The sequence below is a fragment of the Emys orbicularis genome, chromosome 5 (genome assembly GCF_028017835.1).
Source record: "Emys orbicularis isolate rEmyOrb1 chromosome 5, rEmyOrb1.hap1, whole genome shotgun sequence".
NCBI lineage: Eukaryota > Metazoa > Chordata > Testudines > Emydidae > Emys > Emys orbicularis.
Window position 1 is genome coordinate 115974503 of NC_088687.1, and position 23301 is coordinate 115997803.

At 40.5% G+C, this 23301-nt stretch overlaps 1 protein-coding gene across 1 annotated transcript in view; it reads right to left on the minus strand.

The window, feature by feature from the left end:
- Positions 1 to 23301, minus strand: part of CC2D2A (coiled-coil and C2 domain containing 2A) — a 118183-nt gene that overhangs the window by 31693 nt on the left and 63189 nt on the right. The window contains exons 18-23 of the mRNA XM_065405183.1: positions 22374 to 22521; positions 20285 to 20423; positions 17134 to 17337; positions 13633 to 13725; positions 12300 to 12391; positions 7403 to 7570 (exon numbers count right to left, since the gene is read on the minus strand). Coding sequence (XP_065261255.1) covers positions 7403 to 7570; positions 12300 to 12391; positions 13633 to 13725; positions 17134 to 17337; positions 20285 to 20423; positions 22374 to 22521 — 844 coding nt within the window. The remainder of the gene's footprint in view (positions 1 to 7402; positions 7571 to 12299; positions 12392 to 13632; positions 13726 to 17133; positions 17338 to 20284; positions 20424 to 22373; positions 22522 to 23301) is intronic.

Here is a 23301-nt window from a genome sequence, read left to right on the forward strand (position 1 = left end):
TTCATGGTGAAAACACTGTTTGATCCCATGCTTGCAGACAAAGATGGAGTCTGGTGAACGGTGTGACATAAGTACATGAAGCCATATACCCCAGGAGAGAAAGACAAGTTCTGATTGGTGTTTGAGGGTTGTTCATGACCTGATCTGTGAGGTCATTTACCACCTGGAACCTGTCCATTGGCACATAAGCCCTTGCCGTGACAGAATTTAAGGACTCTCCAATGAAGTCTAAAGTCTGCACTGGAGTGAGAACAGACTTTTACAAGTTTATGCTGATCCCTAGGAAAGACGAAGTAGACTCTTAAGATTCTTTATGTGCTTCGCAACGAGAAGCCAGTCTTTGAGATGGGGAAGACAATGAAACCATGATGCCTGATGTTACCGAAAAGACCTTGGTAAAGACCCTGGGGGCAGAAGCAAGGCTGAATGGGAGCTCTCTGTATTGAAAATGGTTGGAGCCCACTATGAGTATGAGAAAACGTCTGTGAGTGGAGTAAATGTCCATGTGAAAGTACATGTCCTTCATACTGAGAGCTGTAAACCACAAGCCCTTTTCCAGGGATGGGATTATTGATAGCAATGTGACCATGCAAAATTTCAGTTTGTGAATAAAGCAGTTGAGATGGTGGAGATCAAGGTTAGGTCTCCAGCTACCCTTCTTTTTGGGTACTAGGAAGTATGTTTAGTAAAAACTCTTTCTTTAGTACTGAACAAGTACTTGCTCTGTTGCTTCTCACTATAAGAGGGATTCTACTTCTCGTTTTAGAATCTCCTCACGAGAATGGCCCTGAGGGTCTTCCTGGCTTTGGAGGGGGCAGGGAGGTAAATTAAATTGCATAGCTAGAATGGATATTTAGTACCCCCTTGTCTGTTGTTATTGCACTTCAGATGTGGAAAAAGAGGGCTAAGCAACCCCCAAAGAGTATCTGGGAATCGGCAGGTGGTGGCATCATTGGTTTGCAGCACTCAACCTCCCATCAAACATATCATTTAGCTGGGTGCTGGGATTGGATTGATTATATTGCCACCAGAGGTGAAAGGAAACAGGACTTCTCAACCCTCTGTCTCTTACAGGGCAGCTCACAAGACCACTGATGGTAAAATTATTGAGCTGTTGGTCTAGGCTTGTACGATTGCCTGTGGAATTTTCTCTTCAGGGCAGGTGTAAATATTCCCAAGGAGTGGAGGGTGGTCCTAGAGTCCTTTTGAGTGTATAAGGACTCATCTGTCTTTTGATTTAAAATGATGAGATTTGTCAAATGGCAAGTCCGCCATGGTGTCCTGGACCTCCCTGGAAACCCCAAATTGCACAGTTGATTCACAGCACATCACAACGGCAGTAGCCACAATACCAGTAGCCTGCTGATTGAAGCGCGGTCCCGTCAACCAACTTGCTTTTCTCAAGGAGAGCCTGAATTGAGCTCTATCCTTCTGTTCAAACTTGTCAATGAAGTCCATGAATTTGGAATAGTTCAGGTACTCATACTTAGTCATCAGTGCTTGGTAACTGGCTATTGAGAACTGAGGGCTTGTAAAAGTGAAGAACCTCCTTCCCAATAAATTGAGTCTTTTACCCTCTTTGTCAACCAGAGTAGATCTAGGATGTTGCTATCTAGATCTCTTCATGGCAGATTGAGCATCCACAGTTAGGAGCATGACGAGAAAAGAGAAATACCACCTCTTTGGCTGGGACAAAATAGCATTTCGTGCCCTCTTAGGGGTAGGAGCACGAGCACAAGTGGCTGGGGTATGCCAGACTATTCTAACTTGTTCCAGAATGCCTTCATTAACAGGAAGCACTATTCAGCTGGATCCAGAGAATTGGATGATGTCCAGTAATTTATGTTGAGGATCCTGAACTTCCTCAAGGGACTTCGGTAGCTCACATGCAATCCTACATAACAGTTCCTGGAATTGCTTGTGGTCACTGGGGAAGGGGTGTGTACGTGGAGTTACTGGAGCAACTGCTTCATCCGGAGATGATGAGGACAGTCTCTCGGTACCAGTGGATCTGGTGGATCCAGCTCATAATCTTCTTAAGAGCATAAGAATGGTCATATTGGGTTAGACTAGTGGTCCATCTAGCCTGGTATTCTGTCTTCCGACAATGGCCAATGCCAGATGCTTCAGAAGGAATGAACAGAACAGGGCAATCTATCAAGTGATCCATCCTCTGTTGTCCAATCACTGCTTCTGGCAGTCAGAGCTTTAGGGACACCCAGAATATGGGGTTGCATCCCTGAACATCTTAGCCAATAGCAATTGATGGACCTATCCTCCATGAACTTATCTAATTCTTCTTTTGAACCCAGTTATAGTTTTGACCCTCACAACATCCCCTGAAAACAAGTTCCACAGGTTGAGTGTGCGTTGTGTGAAGAAGTACTTCCTTATGTTTGTTTTTAAACCTGCTGCCTATTAATTTAATTGGGCAAACCCTGGTTCATGTGTAAATTGAAGGGATAAATAATACTTCCCTATTCACTTTCTCCACACCATTCATGATTTTATAGACCGCTATCATATCCCCCCGTAGCCATCTCTTTTCCAAGCTGAACAGTCCCAGTTTTTTAAATATCTCCTCATATGGAAGCTGTTCCATACCCCTAATAATTTTTGTTGCCCTTTTCTGTACTTTTTTCTAATTCTCTCTCTCTCACCCCCCCCGCCACACACACACACCGGAATTTCAAAATGTTGGCATACAATGGATTTATTTAGTGGCATTATGATATTTTCTGTCTTATTATCTATCCCTTTTCTAATGGTTCCTAACATTCTTTTAGCCTTTTTGACTGCTGGTGCACACTGAGCAGATGTTTTCAGAGAACTATCCACGATGACTCCAAGATCTTTTTCTTGAGTGGTAACAGCTAATTTAGACCCCATCATTTTTATGTGTAGCTGGGATTATGTGTTTTCCAATGTGCATTGCTTTGCACTTATCAACATTGAATTCCATCTGCCATTTTGTTGCCCAGTCACCCAGTTCTGTGAGATCTCTTTGTAATTCTTTGCAGTCAGCTTTGGACTTAACTATCTTGAGTAATTTTGTATCATCTGCAAATTTTGTCACCTCACTGTTCCTTTTTCCAGATTATTTATGAATGTGTTGAACAGCATTGGTCCCAGCACATGTCCTATTTACCTCTCTTCACTGTGAAAACTGACCATTTATTCCTACCCTTCCTTTCTTTTCCATGGGGTCAGAAAAAAGCTCTGACTGTCCTCTCAGAGAGGAGGGGTTGATTGACTCCCTATCAGATCTTGTCAACTCTACAGGTTAATACAGGTCCCATGGTCCCCAGTATAGCCAGTAAGAGAGGTCAAAAGGTGGTTGTGGAAGTCCCCATGGCATAGCATACCAACAGTTCCAACACAGGTGCTGAGGTGGAGGTTGATTCCAGCCAGGTCCGGGTCCCCTGTCTGGGAAGTTATGCCTCAGAGGAGGAAACATCAGTTCATCAGGTCGTTCAGAGTCTCCTCACAAAGAAAATGTTGATTCCGTATTCGTCAGAGGTACTGATGGCTCCCCCGGAGGGAAGCCATGGCTGGACGACAGAAGGGGAGACAGACTCCTCCCATAAGATGCACCTCCTGTGCTGGAGACTTGGAGCCCTGGACTCGTAGGCCTTCATGTCATGACCCTGAGACTTAGGACATTCTAAGTCCTCAAGGGCTGTGCAGGAAAAGTCGATGTAGGCAGAATTGTATCTAACTTTTTTGAAGCTTGGATGTTTACGGGAATGGTCTCTGCCCTCCCAACAAGACCCCGATGTGGGATCTGTGAGAGTAGATTCCCCCTCTCCTAAGTCAGACCTTGTGGCAGAAGGCACACTCCTTGCTGAGCACAGTGTGGTCTCGTGGCCTGGGTCTGAGTAAGGCCTCATGGCTTTCTCCACTGAATGCTTGCTAAGGCAAAGTTCCCACCCCCATCGGTATGGAAAGAATGGTAGATACTGCACTTTGCCACGAAGTGAGCTTCCCCAAGGCAGTACAGTCAGCATTGATGCTCATCGCTGACTGAGAAGGAGTGTTGGCAAGAAGCACAGATTTTGAAGTCCAGTCCCAGTAAAGCGGGAAAGAGGGGAGCCAGTGAATACCCTGGGATGGGTAATCTAACTATTGAACTATGAATTTTAGCTAAAAACTATAGGATAAAATCCTAAAACTATTTACAAAAAATATCTACATATGTATTTACAGATTGAAGAATAAAGGAAGACAAAGCTCCAGGCACTGGAGGTTCTGACCCTGGCCACCTGGTCATAAGAAGGAAATGGAGAGACAGTCGGTCCGCTCCGCCCTTTATCTCTTTGGTCAGGTGCACAAGGACAGCGAAGGCACATGCATGGACCTTGCTTTCAAGAATTCTCTGACTCCAGGCGCATGGAGCACATGCGTACACAGTGGACTACAGATAGGGACGAGGACTCAAATAACTACTGAATATTAATCCTCACTTCATTAAATATGTAGTTAGCTGTACAGAACTTGTTTTTACTCTAAAAATATTTTTGACATCTTCTCAAACTTTTACGATATCATAATCTGAAAGTTATACTTTACATTTATTCCTCAAAGTGAATTTATTTATGAAAGGCCAATAAAACATATAAGTTATGGTAAGTAGGTAGAGTAGCAGAAGGACTCAATTCCGCATGTTCAATAACTGACTATCACTAATTAGCTCTGGGTGCAGTTCAAAAATGTAGTCTTACTTGGAAATTGCTCCTGTTTATGAGAGAGAGTTTTTCAAGTTTTGAAGCATAATCTAAGGCTTGCTGTTCAGTCAGACTTTTGAGCGAGTATTATTTTGCTTTTGTTTTATGTTCAGATTAATTGGATCGGATGTCTTAAGCCTACAATTATTACGAAGGAAAAGACTGTTTATAAGTTAGTTTTGAGTTGTGTTCTGTTTTCACTAATTAAGTGTAGAGTGGAAAGGTATGTTTGATATAAAAGCCCCATAAAATAAGAAAAATAATACAATGCATTCTTACAAGATTTGAGGTGATATTTAAGCAAGTGTATCTGAAGGTAGGATTGAGCTTCAAAATTAGTACAGTGGAACTACATTAGGTTAGTTCCACTGGTTAATGCTTTGCCAATTAAAATGCTTAAAATGAATACATGAAGGTAAAAGAGCAAGAGCTAATATGAAAGATATACAGTAGAACCTCGATTCTACAAAGACCGATCTCACGAACAACCGATTATACAAACCATTCTTCCTGAAGAGTGGGAGTCAGGGGAAACCACATAACAAAAGTGATGTTAATGAACAAGTCAACATTCCTTCATATTCTGATGTCTTCAATGTACTGGAAATTGCTTTGCAGTAGTTTGAAGGACAAGAAAAAAGAGATGCAGTGCACCATACTACAATTTATGCACCTTACCTACCATGATTTTGAGATGATACATTTTATGAACTTTTTGTTTTATGAACTTCTTAATCCCCAATTAGTCTGTAACACAGGGGTTCCACTGTGCATAAAATAACTATTGGTTTGTAGAAAAGACTATTTGGAATCTCTTTTATTACATCTAATCTATCTACTATTATTTAATATAAGTACAAGGGATATAGTATAAGTACTGGATATAATTAAAAGACATGATATTCATAAGTGTTTTAGGGATAGCATGTCATCATAGAATCATAGAATATCAGGGTTGGAAGGGACCTCAGGAGGTCATCTAGTCCAACCCCCTGCTCAAAGCAGGACCAATTCCCAACTAAATCATCCCAGCCAGGGCTTTGTCAAGCCGGGCCTTATGTCTGATATTACCTGTTTATATTCTCAAAAATCTCAAATTATCTTCCAATTATTTTTTCTCAAACAGCCTAATATGCACAATAAACCAGTGATTTTAGCAGACACTACTACAGGGGTAGGCAAACTTTCAGAAGTGGTGTGCCGAGTCTTCATTTATTCACTCTAATTTAAGGTTTCGCGTACCGGTAATATATTTTAACGTTTTTAGAAGGTCTCTTTCTATAAATCTATATTATATAACTAAACTATTGTATGTAAAGTAAACAACATTTTCAAAATGTTTAAGAAGCGTCATTTAAAATTAAATTAAAATGCTGATCTTATGCCACCAGCCTGCTCAGCTCGCTGCCAGCCTGGGGTTCTGTTCACCTAGGCCGGCAGCGGGCTGAGCAGGGCCTATGGCTGGGACCCCAGACCTGGGGGGGTGTTGTGTTTCAGGGGTGTAGGGCAGAAGGCTGGGGGTGTGGGGGGGTTCAAGGGTCAGGTCAGAGGGCTGGGGGCTGTGGGGGGTGCAGGGCAGAAGGCCGGTTGTGTGTTGGGGTGGGGGGGGTTCAGGGCAGAGGGCTGGGGGGTGTGGGGGGCGCAGGGCAGAAGGCCGGTTGTGTGTTGGGGTGGGGGGGTTCAGGGAAGAGGGCTGGGGGGTGTGGGGGGTGCAGGGCAGAAGGCTGGGTGTGTGTTGGGGTGGGGGGGTTCAGGGCAGAGGGATGGGGCTGTGGGGGTGCAGGGAAGAAGGCTGGGTGTGTGTTGGGGTGGGGGGGTTCAGGGCAGAAGGCTGGGGTGTGGGGGGGTGTAGGGCAGAAGGCTGGGGTGCTCGGCTCGTGGGGGTGCTCCCAGCCCCCTGCCCTGAGCGGCTCATGGCAGGGGGCTGGAAGGGATATGCCCTGTTCTACCCCCTTCCCCCAGGCTCCGTCCCTACCTCTCTCTGCATCCTCTACAGAGCTGTGTGCACGCTGCCGCTCTTCCCCCTCCCCTTCGCTAGGGCGATCAGCTGATTGGCCAGGGACGGAGAGGAGGAGGGGCAGGAAAGCACCACGCTGGGGGAAGAAGCGGGGGCGGGGGGAAGCTTGGCTGCTGCAGAACCAAGCTTCTGCCTCCTGCCCCCGCAGGGGAGAGCAGTGGGCGGGGGGGCTGAGTGGGGCTGGGGACCGGGACCGCGGCAGGGAGCTGCGTGCCACTCAAAATCGGCTTGCGTGCCGTGTTTGGCACGCGTACCGTAGGTTGCCGACCCCTGCACTACTAGATGAAAACATAATTCTAAGGAACTTGCAAAACAGCAATACTTGTACTATTAAACAACATAATCAATGAAATTGTAAATTTATCTCTTTGTCTTATTATCATGAGGATAAAAACAATCATTTAATTTAATACACATAAAGCCAAATTTTCAGAACTGGCCACTTAACTGTGCTAAAAAAATTTCCTTACACATGCATCTGTACGCCTAAACCAGGGATTTAAACACACAGCTTTTGCATGCAAATTTCACAAAAGCAATTTATATAGCCGATTTTGAAAATGTAGCCTCCAGTATGAAAAAGATTTTTAAAAAGGCAATTGAAGAGTTACTAGAAAGAGAAAGAACATTTCCAACTAGAAGTCTTTTAAAGGGTTCATACCTTAAAACAGGTTTTCTCACTGGAATATCATAAGCTCTAATGATGTTCACTAAAAGATTTATGTCTCCATCTGATAGATTCTGTGCTGTAACTTTCTTCCTCTCCTTTCTTCTTGGCTTTAGTGGTCGCTTTGGCTCCGCCAGTTTAAAAAGACTGAGTCCTAAATTACTAGAAATCATAAAAGAGTTTTTTCGTCTTTTCTACACAGGATCCAGAGTTCTAAGTCTCCCTTGACACATATACAAAACTACGCACTTAAAAGAAAGAGAAATATATACTCTTGGTGTCATTTATTGTGAAATATGTTAATTGTTTATTAGCACAGAAATGGCATTTTGTATTTTATAAATTTTAAATGAAATATACAGAAGAATTGTATCATAACTAAGTGAGAATATGAAATAAAATTAATTTTAAAACTTCAATACGGATCTAACATACTATAATTATATAAACAAGATGCCTATTAGATGACATTATCCAATGTATGTAAAACACATAAAAAAATCTAAGCCCAGAACTATCTACAACAAACAGCAGGCTACAAAGGGGAAACAGAAATTAATGTACCATGACATACCCTGGGTCATCAGAACTTATAACACAAGGCAAAGCAGAATAAAAAGAAAAACAGGAAAAGAATAAAAACAGATGTGTGCAAAAACATACATGAATGATCCTAACTGTACAAACATATTTTAATTATAGAAAGCATTCCAGAACCAATTTTAAAAAGCAACTGCTAGTCAAGGTCAACTTCTCATTATGTGCAACTACGAAAGTGCATTATTCTTGTAAAAACAGTATAAAAAGATGAATTACTTTTTTTAAATAGGAAAATTCACTAAACATATTTTAATAGATTTCCCATGTTCCAGGGTATTGTGCATATTTTAAATCTATTAATAATATAATCTGATTAGCAAACAATGCTCAGTACAAGTCAGTATTAATCATGTGGAAATCAGTATCAGTCAAGCTAATTTCATTTTAAACAAACTGGGAAATTAATTATAAATGTGATTTCTCATTCTGCAACATGAAAATACTGAACCCCAAAAAATTGTTTCTTTGTTGAAAAGCAGCAAGTCTCTGTTTTGCCAGCAGATGGGACTATTTAGGTTTATATTGTTGAATCAAAATAATATCTTAAGGACACAATGGTGCAGTAAACAAAGTTTACTAGTAGCAAAGAAATGCAATTCTCATTCATTATCTATCTGCTTAAATAGATTTAAAACAAACAAATGCTAGTTAATGTCATTTATGTGTTGGTGATGCAGAGTAAGGGCTCGTCTACACTACCACGCGGGGTCAATCTAAGATACGCAACTTCAGCTACGTGAACAGTGTAGCTGAAATCAACATACTTAGATCTACTTACCGCGGAGTCTTCACTGCGGTAAGTCGACAGCTGACGCTCTCCCATCAACTCCACTTGCGCTTCTCGTTCTGGTGGAGTACCGGAGTCGACGGGAGAGCGCTCAGTGGTCAATTTATTGTGTCTATACTAGACGCAATAAATTGACCCGCACTGGATCCATCGCTGCCCGCCAATCTGCCGGGTAGTATAGACAAGCCCAAAGACTTGAAATACAGGAGGCATGGAAACATAGTACAAAAAGTCAGAGTCACAAAACAACAACAAACAAATACATACATAATAGTCTGGCAAGAAAAGAGAAGAGATTTCAAAGACAAAAATATGTTTGAGCAGAAGTAAAGAGACATATGGGAAGTGCCCAGCAGCAAGGTGTCGAGACACATGTAAGGCACAGGGTAACAAAAATGCACTTTTAAAATTTATTTCATGCTATTTGCAGGGCATCTCCTTGTGTCTTTTCTCAAATCTATCCATCCACATCCTCTTCCACAACTCTCTTTTCCCTCTGATCTGTGCGCTCTTTTCTCAAGATGTCTTAGAATTGTGCAGCAAGAAAGGGTAGAAGTCTAAACAGCAACTTTTTCAGGATCAGTTTTTTACTTGTTTGTGTTTCAAACTTTAAGTCCAAGATCAAGATCATAACAACATTATGTAAACTTACATTTATACCTCCTTTCACCCAGAAAGGACTCAGTATCTTTATTTATATATGCACATTTAGATGCCTATTTATTATTGTTTTTCAAGCACATTACAACATTGCTAGGTGCCTCACAAAATAAATAAAAATCAGGCCCTAGGCCCAAAGAGCATATCATGTAAATTAAACATGACAGAATATGTGAGGATCCTAACTTAATTAAAGGGGGCTGAAGTAGACAGGAAACATGTGGGAGACAATGCTAACATGGTGTGGTATTTCTTTTGGTTTATTTAGTTTTTTGTTACCTTTCTTTCCCCTGCCCATTTCTTGTAGATATGAGAGCTGAAGTGACTTTTTAGGAGGGAACTAAAGAAGATGAGGAAAGTTGCAATGAACAGGGCTGGGGAGGGCATTCTAAGCATTGGGATCAGCACAGACAAAGAGAGTGAGATGATCTTAGGGAAGGAGATGAAAGGAGCACCAAGGCTGACATTAGTGGTGGAGTGGACAGGGTAGTGAGATGTGCATAGCACACTCTAGGAAGCCATTAAAAGAATACCAAAATTATATAGATATAGTATACACATTTACTTATCCATACATACTCAGATATACATTTTATATATGTTCCCACAGATACATACACCCATGGACATATTATAGGAACTATTTCATCCATCAGCACAGTAAAGCTACATCTGAATGAAACATGGCAGCTGTTCAATACTTCACAGCAAAATCACAGACCATTGTACAACAGGAAGTAAATAACATAATATCCAGCAGAAACTACACTGGGATTGAAAATGTCTACTCTGCAAATCATCAGGATTTATAGATTCATAGATTCTAGGACTGGAAGGGACCTCGAGAGGTCATCCAGTCCAGTCCCCTGCCCGCATGGCAGGACCAAATACTGTCTAGACCATCCCTGACCATTTATCTAACCTACTCTTAAATATCTCCAGAGATGGAGATTCCACAACCTCCCTAGGCAATTTATTCCAGTGTTTAACCACCCTGACAGTTAGGAACTTTTTCCTAATGTCCAACCTAGACCTCCCTTGCTGCAGTTTAAGCCCATTGCTTCTTGTTCTAGCCTTAGAGGCTAAGGTGAACAAGTTTTCTCCCTCCTCCTTATGACACCCTTTTAGATACCTGAAAACTGCTATCATGTCCCCTCTCAGTCTTCTCTTTTCCAAACTAAACAAACCCAATTCTTTCAGCCTTCCTTCATAGGTCATGTTCTCAAGACCTTTAATCATTCTTGTTGCTCTTCTCTGGACCCTTTCCAATTTCTCCACATCTTTCTTGAAATGCGGTGCCCAGAACTGGACACAATACTCCAGCTGAGGCCTAACCAGAGCAGAGTAGAGCGGAAGAATGACTTCTCGTGTCTTGCTCACAACACACCTGTTAATACATCCCAGAATCATGTTTGCTTTTTTTGCAACAGCATCACACTGTTGACTCATATTTAGCTTGTGGTCCACTATAACCCCTAGATCCCTTTCTGCCGTACTCCTTCCTAGACAGTCTCTTCCCATTCTGTATGTGTGAAACTGATTTTTTCTTCCTAAGTGGAGCACTTTGCATTTGTCTTTGTTAAACTTCATCCTGTTTAACTCAGACCATTTCTCCAATTTGTCCAGATCATTTTGAATTATGACCCTGTCCTCCAAAGCAGTTGCAATCCCTCCCAGTTTGGTATCATCCGAAAACTTAATAAGCATACTTTCTATGCCAATATCTAAATTGTTAATGAAGATATTGAACAGAGCCGGTCCCAAAACAGACCCCTGCGGAACCCCACTCGTTATGCCTTTCCAGCAGGATTGGGAACCATTAATAACAACTCTCTGAGTACGGTTATCCAACCAGTTATGCACCCACCTTATAGTAGCCCCATCTAAATTGTATTTGCCTAGTTTATCGATAAGAATATCATGCGAGACCGTATCAAATGCCTTACTAAAGTCTAGGTATACCACATCCACCGCTTCTCCCTTATCCACAAGACTCGTTATCCTATCGAAGAAAGCTATCAGATTGGTTTGACATGATTTGTTCTTTACAAACATAAAATATAAAAAAAGAATTGTGTTTTTATATTTATAGCTTTCCTGTTAGAAGCAAAGACAAGTAACTACTAACACCTCCTACACACACACACACACACACACACACGCAATATGAAGCAAGCCAAGCCTCCTAGAATCTGGGAGAGGTGAAGAGCAGAATTCATTTTGATATCTTCTATGGAAAATATTTAGTGAATCTTATTTACTGTATTTAGCAATTAGAAACTATGGCGATGATACTCAACCAATTCCCATGATATAGTTAAACAGATTTAAGTTTCATCTGAAACAATGCAATTGCAGCCTCACAGTCCCCCCTGGCACCATGCTGAGACATTTGCTCAGCACTGATTCAGTGGGAAGAATGCTGACTATTGAACCACCAAAGCCACCACATTTGGGTCTTACTTGGAGTCAGTCATTCAGGTACATTCTAAGCTGGACTCTCCTTAAGCTTATGAGGTCAGATGTTATCAGAGACTGAAGTAATATGGCAGCATATAAATAAGGGTTACTGTGAATGAATACTTCTGCTGAAAATAGCATATTACTTTAAAACATTTATGATGCAGTTTTCTTGCAGTTATTTAAACACTTGTGTATTTTGGCACAGATGAGCATAGTCCTTACAGAATAATATAGCATTATGCTAAATTTAAAACATTAGTAAACATGGAGTACAACACTACATTTTTGTGGTAAAGAAATAATTATGAGCTTAGAAACAAGGATAGTTTAAAATTAGTTATTTAAATTATTTTAGATATGATAAAAACTTTTTTCCCTTACCCAAGACTAGGAACCTCCTCTTCATTTACCAGGTCAGAAAGAAGGAAATGGTGCTTTGCTGTTAGAAACCGGTTTATCACTGATTCTCTAACCTGGAAACATAACCATAGAATATCAGGGTTAGAAGGGACCTCAGGAGGTCATCTAGTCCAACCCCCTGCTCAAAGCAGGACCAATCCCCAGACAGATTTTTGCCCCAGATCCCTAAATGGCCCCCTCAAGGATTGAACTCACAACCCTGGGTTTAGCAGGCCAATGCTCAAACCACTGAGCTATCCTTCCCCCCCCCAATACATACCAACTGTATGTATTATCCAAATTCACTGAAAATACATGTGGTTCAATTTACTAAAAAGCAGAGTTATTTTTCTTAACCCCCCATCATAAAAAAGGGGCATGTTCATGGATTCTTGAGTCCCTTTCCATAGATACTTTCTCAGCACAAAATACTACTAGGAGTAATTGACTCCTCTAGAAGCAGTCTCGGCAGTTGTCCCAGACTAAAGAGCCTGGGTCAAAGATCAGTACACCTGGTAAAGGGAAATGGAAAAAATAAGAAGTAATTTTCTGAACACGCACCCTTTCTCTTTCCAGATTCCAGTGGAGAAGAGTCCACACTACGAACTCAACATAACTGGCACTAATTGACAATTTTTTTGGATACCTTAACAAAGAGTCACAGTGAGGGTTAAAACACATTGATGAAACAGTGTGAAGAAGCTTGCACTCCTCCTAACTATACTATATCAATTCTGTGGCTAAATAGAGCACTTCAGATTCCAGGACTGTCAATGAGGCCCTTTTTCAAGCACTATATTTGCAAGAAAATATATTGTTTAGGGCTATTGATTAATCGCAGTTAACTCACGCGATTAACTAAAAAAAATTAATTGCAATTAAAAAAATTAATCATGATTAATCACAGTTTTAATTGCACTGTTAAACAATAGAATACCAATTGATATTTATTAAATATTTTGGATGTTTTGTGCATTTTTAAATATATTGATTTCAATGACAACACAGAATACAAAGTGTACAGTGCTCACTTTATATTATTATTTTTATTACAATATTTGCATATTGTAAAAATGATAAACAAAAGAAACAGTATTTTTCAATTCACCTCATACAAGTACTGTAGTGTAATCTATCATGAAAGCGCAACTTACAAATGTAGATTTTTTTTGTGTTACATAACTGCACTCAAGAACAAAACAACGTAAAACTTTAGCGCCTACAAGTCCACTCAGTCCTACTTCTTGTTAAGCCAATCGCTAAGACAAACAAACTAGTAAGAAAGATCAATACTGACTCTTTTTGCATTTCTCACCTTCTGGAGATACTTGGCAACTAAAGCTCTGTGTGCATCTAGGTGATCTTTGCTGTCAATTACATCCCTCTCACGGAGCCTTTTCTCATAGTTCTAAGGGTAAATACAAAAATTAAGTTTGTGATTTGATGTCCCTTCTAGTGTTTTATGTCACATAAGGAAATAGTAATCAATGTATTAATATAAACATATAGGATCAAAGTAAACCAATGTAAATGTTAGACGTTAGGAGGTACTTTTTTAATGCAGTATGTAGCAATTCAGTTGCACATCCCAGTAATATAGACAGCAGTCATGTGGCTTAAACTACAACGAATAGCTTTCAAAATTTCCTTTTATCCTTTCCTTTATAGGACTGAACTTTGATTTTTTTGGTGTAAACTAATATTCCATATGAAGTGGAAAAATGTAGTTGTGGGTTTTGTCTGTATTGCCAGGTTTGGCAGCTACAGTAGGGAGGGCCCTGTATCATCACATAGGTGAGGCACTGGGCCTTCCTGGGAAGAAGGGCACAAGCCAAATGTATTCAAAGTTTTATTATGTATTACAGTCAAAGGAGTTTCTGTAGAACCTACAGACTGCAAGGAACCACTGGTTGCAATTTTTTTTTAGATTAATTATTCAGACTTTTTATTCTGTTTTTGAAAAATTAATAAACATAGCAATAGGGAAAGAAAGAAATACACAAAATGGAATGAAGGCCTAATAAAACATTTGTGATGTACAGAATCAGGGAAATGTAGAAATGAAGGTTACTCACCCGCAAGATGGACTCTGCATAACACTCATGGGGATGTGCTAATGGTGCAGCTGACAGTGGGTTATTTCATAGCAGTGTCTGTCAGATCATTCTGACACCCCTCCTGCCCCTCTCCTTCCTGTACATTCCAAGAGCAAGGGTATAAAAGGGGACTTGATGCTCCAGCTGCCTCAATTCCTTCCACAGCATCTTCAGGTCCAAAATTGTAATCAGGACTATGAGGAAGCTGGGAAGGTGGGCGGAGAATGAAAGTCCATCTCAGAGAATATTGGCTACAGGTAAGTAACCTTCATTTCTTCTTCAGGTGGCCTTTGCACTTCCCAATCATGGGATAGTTTGATAAGCAGTGCTGTCATCTGAAGAGGGTGGGACATGGTGTCCTAATTAACTCAACTGGGATGCTAGATATAGTGCATAATGTTTTGTAAATGCGTGAACAGAGCTCTATTTAACAGCTCTGCGAATTTCTACAATGGGAATACACCTAAGGCATGCCAAGGGGGCCACTGTGACAGATGTTATGAACACATAGAATATTCAAAGACTATTATATTTACTTTATGGTATACATATCACTATGGGCTAACTCATGGTTGTATTCCTGGTTCCATGCGGAGTTACAGGGCTTTTTGCAGGAGCTAAAATAACTAGGGGGTAAATAATGCAAATCCCTAAGGCAAGTAAAAAGCCTGGGAAAGTTTTGCCCCCTGGGGGTAATTGCATATACTGTTTGACCTGGTTTAAGAGGCCTGGCAAACACAGAACTATAAACTGTCTAAAGTGGTCGGCCTGATGTAGGGAGAATGGTCATTTTCACCCGTCCAAAGAACTGACATGAAACTGTGACCAAGAGATACAGACACTGTGGAAAGGGCCAGAAGAACTTTAATCCTACCAGCATCCCCATGTGGAAGATGGGTAACTGCCTTGTAAGAGAAGGTTACTCACCCTGTGCAGTAACAGAGGTTCTTTGAGATGGCTGTCCCTGTGGGATTAATCTGCATTCCTGTGCCTGCAATTGGAGAGTTTCAGTAGCAGCGCCTGGTTGATTCGCACAGGCACTGTCCCCGTCTCATGCCTCCTCTGGCGGTTACATAGTGCTGTGTGCCCAAACCCCCCTCAGTTCCTTCTCTAGTGCAGAGTCCCTAGCAGGAAACTCTGAAGTAGAGGGGAGGAAGGAGGGTAGTGGTGCACCCACAGGAACAACCATCTCGAATAACCTCAGTTACTGCACAGAGTAACTTTTCCAATCGTCTGGGACCTCCCCTGATCGCCACGAATTTTCAAAGATAATGGTCAATGGCTCTGCAATCTCATCAGCCAACTCCCTCAGCACCCTCGGATGCATTAGATCTGGACCCATGGACTTGTGCATGTCCAGCTTTTCTAAATAGTCCTTAACCTGTTCTTTCACCACTGAGAGCTGCTCACCTCCTCCCCATACTGTGTTGCCCAGTGCAGCAGTCTGGGAGCTGACCTTGTCTGTGAAGACCGAGGCAAAAAAAGCATTGAGTACTTCAGCTTTTTCCACATCTGTCACTATGTTGCCTCCCCCATTCAGTAAGGGTCCCACATTTTCCCTGACCTTCTTCTTGTCGCTAACATACCTGTAGAAACCCTTCTGGTTACTCTTCACATCTCTTGCTAGCTGCAACTCCAATTGTGCCTTGGCCTTCCTAATTCACCCCTGCATGCTCTAGCAATATTTTTATACTCCTCCCTAGTCATCTGTTCAAATTTCCACTTCTTGTAAGCTTCCTTTTTGAGTTCAAGCTCATTGAAGATTTCACTGTTAAGCCAAGCTGGTCGCCTGACATATTTGCTATTCTTTCTGCACATCGGGATGGTTTGTTCTTGTGCCCTCAATAAGGCTTCTTTAAAATAAACAAAGCTAAAATTTCTAACACTAATGCTAACTAATTAAGAAATCTAACTAAGGTACAGTGTCTTTGAAGAGGTTGGATCCAGCCTGGAGAGGTTCCTGGTCCACCTGCTGAGACATTTGGAAGGAACTGAGGTGGCTGGAGTGCCACAAACTCTTTTATAGCCTCATCCTTAGAATGTTCAATAAAAGTAAAAGGAGGGGCAGGGGAGCACTCTAACAGGCACTGCTACGAAATGTTTGACTGTCAGTTACACCACTAGTGCATCCCATGGGTGGGAAGGTACAGAGGTCACCTGAAGAACCTTAAACGACATCAGAGATCATAGAAGAAGGATGGGTTAAATAAAACATGAAAAAGAAAACACTATGGGCTTGATTGTTCCCCCCAATATTTGCTTCAATTCAGTAGTATTGTTTTCTTTAGCCCCTCCAAAGAATTGGACAAAAGTTAATAAAGTTGGTGCTTCAATTAACTTTTGCCCCACCTTCTCTTGACTTTTCATGTTCGGAATTCTCTTTTAAAAGAGGATTCCAAGTAGACTGGTGGATAGGGAAAATTGTCGTAGTGCAGCTCCACTTAAATCTTCTTCCTCCAGAGTCTGTTCCAGCAGCTATTTCTTTGGAAGGAGACAATCAAATTCTAGATTCAGGTAACATGAGGTATATTTAAAGTGAAATACTTTTTTGAGTTACACTCCGTGTAATCCTTTTGGAGTCAATGCAGTTGAAGTCAGGGTAGAATTTGGCCCTCAAAGTAATGAGGAACTGACTTTATCAAGCCAAATATTACTGAAGATAAAAATGATAAATATTTTATTAAAGACCATAATTTAAATAATTTCAGACAACAACCTACCTCAAAAAGTTTTTCAGTTATTTCTCTTTCAAGTAAAGGGACTTGCTTATAATTACGGAACTCTGCCACCTCCCTGTGTCTGAGTTGTAGGAGTCGGAATCTTTTTGATCTGTTAAGTTCCTCATCTGAAGCAAAATTAAACTCTTGCTGCAATTGCTCCAGTCTGAAGAAACCAGGAACACAAGCATCTCCACTAGTGGCAACCTAAATAACAAAGGTAAATATGAAAAGTTCAATTCAGAGTGAAAAATGTCCATAAATATTTTTTCAATGGGTTGACTAATTCATTAGATATATTGCCAAGACCCCCATTGTAACCAAAACCAGCCTGAATATGCCAAAATATAACATAAATATTTAATATTTTAAAATAAGGTTTTTAATAATTCTTAGTTTTTAGTAAGAATATAGTGGAATTTAATTCATTCACAATTTAAATGTAATATAAAATATTGTAATAACTGTTGTGACAACTGAAGCTATGGTACAGTATAATAATTTAGGCCCCAATCTTGCAAAGACAGTCATATGTAGGGCCCTACCAAATTCACGGCCATGAAAAACACATCATGGACCGTGAAATCTGGTCTCCCTCTGTGAAATCTGGTCTTTTGTTTGCTTTTACTGTATACTATACAGATTTCATGGGGGAGACCAGTGTTTCTTAAATTGGGGGTCCTGACCCAACAGGGAGTTGCAGAGGGAGCACAAGGTTATTTTAGGGGGGTTGTGGTATTGCCACCCTTACTTCTGCTGCCTTCAGAGCAGGGGCGGCTCTAGTTTTTTTGCCGCCCCAAGGACGGCAGGCAGGCTGCCTTCGGCCGCATGCCTGTGGGAGGTTCCCGTTCCCGCGGCTTTGGCGTACCCGCTGCCGAATTGCTGCCGAATCCGCGGGACCGGCGGACCTCCCGCAGGCATGCCGCCGAAGGCAGCCTGATGGCCGCCACTGTAGCTTGCCGCCCCAGACACGCGCTTGGAGCGCTGGTGCCTCGAGCCGCCACTGCTTCAGAGCTAGGTGGCCAGAGAGCGGCGGCTGCAGGCTGGGCGCCCAGCTCTGAAGGCAGTGCCCCACCAGCCCATGCCACCCTTACTTCTGCGCTGGGCGGCCAGATATTGGCAGCTGATGACTGAGGGCCCAGCTCTGCAGGCAGCAGTGCAGAAGTAAGGGTAGCGGTACCGCAACCTCCCCTACAATAACCTTGCAGCCTCCCCATAACTCCTTTTTGGGTCAGGACCCCTATAATTACAACACTGAAATTTCAGATTTAAATAGCTGAAATCATTAAATTTACAATTTTTAAAATCATACAACCCTAAAATTGACCCAAATGGACCATGAATTTGGTAGGGCCCTAGTCATATGTATAACTTTACTAAAGTTATGCACATATGTAAGTCTTTGCAGGACTGAGGCTTGAGGTAGCTAAGAGCAGTTTGTGAACGCTTCATTCCCATTAATGAGCTGTTACTCACTTGAGCAGTGTCATCTCCTCCAGTAGGATTACTTGTGTAAACAACTGCTCCCCAGGGGAGAGGGGGTTCACAATTTGGTCTGACATACATACTTATTTAATTTAAAAATATGGTCAGATTCCCTTTCCATTACACCAGTTTCACACAAGTGTGACACCACTGAAATCAATGAGTATATCAATGCAAAACTAACTTAACATTTCAAAATCAAGTGCCCAATATCAAATTCATGTTTGTATTATTTATTAGAAATACCATGTTTCATTTTCTCCATTCCTGTGAATGGTTCTGTCTTATCTTTCAATTAAAGTTGCCATTCCAATGATACTTCCAGCAAGAAGGCAAGTCTGATCATATAGTGAGACACAGAAAACGCAGCTCAGCATCTGAATGCATTTCCAAATTGTGATGAGGTAGATTCTTTTATTTTTTAAAAATAATAATTAATGTCACTGTTAAATTAACTCCATCAAAATTTTTAAAAAACGTAAGGTAAATTGTGTCATTGTGTGACTTTTGAAAATCAGTGTCTTAAAAAATCTCAAATTATGTCATCAGATTTTCAAGATTGTGATTTACTGTTTGGTGATTTAAAGATAAATCTCTTTAACCAAACTAATGATCTGTTCTGGGAAAACAACCTGCTCGGAAAATCTTACTGAATAAAGGAAAAATAATTTTCATGCACAGAGAAACTCAACTAACTCAGAATCTCCATAAAGCAGACAGTGTGTAAACCTTGTACCATAACTTGATGATGTTGATGAACCCTCCTACTGAAGATGGGGTGTAAAAACTAACCACACATCCAGTTTAAAGGTTTGATTGTCCTCTCATCTCTTCGTCCAGATTATATAGAATCAGCCAGACTGGCTTGAACTCTACACATTTTAAGCTTAGGCTCCGTTCTGGCAGAGACCATGGGCCCTAGATGTACATGTATGCTTCCTAATGTGATGGCATCTGGGATCTGTAACGTTTGACTCTTTTTTACAAACAAACAAACAAAATCAATTGGGAGATTATTTTCTAAATGAAAGAGAAAGGTGAAGTGTACCATCGACTGTTACTACTCATAGCTAAACAATCCAACAACAAAGACTGAGAGGGGAAACTAAAATAGATCTAAAAAGAGCCAAAAAAGCATACTTTCGCCCTGGTTTCAATTATGAACCTGATGATCTCATACCTCTAAACAAACACAAGAGTGTTATGATGTTGTTATGATCACTTAGAGCCCAATTCTATTTTTTTAAGTGAATGGCAAAATTCCCATTGACTTCAATGGGAGCAAGATAATGGCTTTCAGCGAGACCAATATAATTACATTAAGCATTTAGGGACAGAGTTAGCATGAAAGAGTCATACAAATTAAAGTTACTGAATCCAATCTATGTTTTAATGCTTAGGGTACAAAAAAAGATTTTAATTTTTTTTAAGGATTCTAAAATCCACTAATTTAGTGACCGATGCTAAATTTATGGGAAAACGGCAAGTTAGGAATATCCAACATGTCATGCTAAACATAAGAAACAGCATTGCAAATCAACTACATGTAGAATTGAACTGTTACTTTTTGTGTTTAAAGCAGGATAATTTTTTTTCACTTCCTTTAAAAGTCATAATTCTTTTTGCAAATCCCAGATTTCAACAAAATGGTTTCATTAAAGCCTCTTACCATTATCAACTGCATCAGATCTGCATTTTTTGGGTCATTTGGATCCAGCTTTGTTTCTGCTGCCCACTTGGCTAGTTTCTTCATGTCAGTTAAGCCTGATGTGCCAATAGACGCAACGGCATCAATATTTTTTAAAGCACTGAAATGACAGTTGATACCAAAGGATTCAGATTTTTTTTTCGTCAGTGAAATATAATAAACATAAAGACTAATCTTTTGGAAAAAAAATACTTTGACTGCAAATTCCACCACTTGGAAATATGAAATTTCATCGCACAATCGCAATAAGAAAGCAAGCAAGCTTTTGGCATTTTTCTCTTCATGAATTGTGGTGTTTTTTGCTACAAATATTTATGATCTATAAAAGGACAGACAATGTTTTCTTTTGTGAAAAGGACAGTAAAATTAATTACCATGACAATACCATGAAGGCTTTTTGTTATGGAATTAATCAAGCTTTTGAATTTTCAGAATGGTGGTTTATGAAAGTGTTTGGAATTAAATATATTTTACATTTTGGAATGATAGATCCTCTGTGCAACAAGAGACAAACAGAGGTAACTTCCATTAGCACTAAGGGAAGTTATATGTATGTATGGGCATCTTCATAGCGTACCCTGAATGTAACAGGGTGGTTTGCCCTTAAGGTCTGGTAGGCCTAACGGCTAGTGAGCCCTGATTATGAAAGGAGCTACACCTGGTTTGGATCAGGTGATTCCTCTATAAAACAGCAGCAAGAAGATGCAATAAAGGGAGGTTGTGAGAACTGTTTTCGGGAGCAAAGTTATGACAGCCCAAATTTAAGGGAACCCCTCCCCCACACCACAATTGGCCTCCTTTTTGAAAGGCTCAGCAGAGGTCAAGCACTGACTGGGTATATAGCCAAAATACCCTCTCATTCCTAGAGGTGATCTCTCCAGATCAGGTTTGAAGGGGGCAGCCTGCACTCCTAGTTCCATGGTACTGGTAGGCATGGACCTTACCTGTTCTATGGGCAAACAAAGGACTTCAGCTAATGCAGCACTGTTCATGAGCATTGCATTCATTCATATTTTAAAAAACTCTGCTGCACAATTGTACAGAAGTAACAGAGATCATATAAATGAGCCACTGCCTCATGCTACTAATAATCTTTCAACCTCCCACCATACAGTAAGTACGAGCTAATCAATTTAGAATAACTTTCTTTCTTGGCTGCAGTTTGGGTCAAAGAGAGTACTGGATGGATTACCATTGGGAAGAACTATTTCCCATGTTAAGAAGACAGGGAAAACGCTGAGCACGCTCAGTTAAGTCACATAATATAACTTCCAAGAGCTGATGGCAGAGTCAAAGGGCCATATTTATCCACGGTGTAACTCCATTCAGTTCATTGGAATTACACAGAAGTGACCAAAGTTACCACCACTGGGAAGGGGCAATCCACAATGCCTAGTTTGCAGCCTCAGGATATGGGAGATTTTCTTATACAGACCAGGGATTAGTTTCTGTAGCTTACCAGGCTTCCAGGGCTCACGTGGACCAGTGGCTGGGAAGTAAATTTAGTATGGATTGAGGCCAGGTTTATTTTTAACCAATTAAGTTAATAAGAGCAACAGTGACAATACTCCTGTGCTACCCTCTTTATCACTCCCATGGTTTAGTTTCTCTCAACCCATGATAAGAATGACATTTAAAGTAGACAGACTGTATGCATAATGTATTTTGTAAAAGGGTTGTATTTCTTGGTGATGATTACCAATAATGTTCTCTTCACACTCTAACACAAGAAACAAGAAGAAAAAACTACACTGACCCTAGTTTGCTATCTGGGCATTATAATAATGAAGGCATCAGCTGCCACTTCTTTCAGCATTTTATGCTGTCTAGCAACCAAATGTTAAAAGATTAAAATGTTAATTAAAATATTTACCTAAAATATTATCTCTATATCCTTTGCATTGGGATAAACTGCATAAGAGAAAAAAGTTTCTGTATTTTAAAAAGCCATATGACAGTTATTGCTTGATTATTAAAAATCACCTATTTTCCAAATAATTTAAATACCATAATATATTAAATTTTTCAACACGTCGCTGCAGCATATTACCTTGGAATCCCTGTTTTCTGCTGTGATACTAGAGGAATTAAGGGTACTCCATTTTCTCCAATTGCCCAGGAAACACTATTGGACACTTTGCCAGAGGTCATTAAAGTAATCTTATTACTACCATCAGCTTCAAATGAAAATGGCACACCTACAACCAGGAGGAAAACAACATATACAATGATCTTTCCTATAAGTTTCAAAGTTGCAGTATCCTATTGTGATTTATGAAACACTAATTCAGTATCTGTGAAAAGAATGTGCTTATTAACACCAACTAGCACCAACACCTACTCTTGGAAGAATTTGTTTCCCTAACTGCACACTGAACCACTACTAGAAGGCTCTCACTTTTCCAAAAGGTTTCATTCCTGAATGGTAATCAAAAGACATATGGTTGAAAAGTCAGCCCCCAGGGAACCATGATGTATTGTACAGCCTTATGTATATCCAGCATGCTCAGTGGCCTTCAACCCACTCACTCTCTTCTGCTCAGCACCCACATCTTTCACCTGGCCTTCCACCACTGACTTCACTCCTGTGCAGGCTGCTCCTGCTCTCTTGCTCTACCCTAGTCTCTATTGCAAAATACTGACACGTATGAGTCACTCACTTCATAATACGACTCTCACTATTATTTTTATTTTTACCTTAATTCCCCATTTTTCTACTCCTCTCTTTAGTTTATCTTCATGTGCCACATTTGTCTAATTTAAGATTGGAAACTCCTTGGGACATGGTTAAAGTAATTTGTTAATCTCTAAAGAATCTGTAAAATACCGTGCAATGTTATAGTACTAAATAAATGTTTATTACTAAAATAAAAAATAATAAAATGGTGGAGTCTGGAGTGCAGGGACTTTGGGAACCAACTGAAAAAGAAGTTATTGGGATTTAATGTTGTTGGAAGTCAAGAAAAGTGATAAAGCAT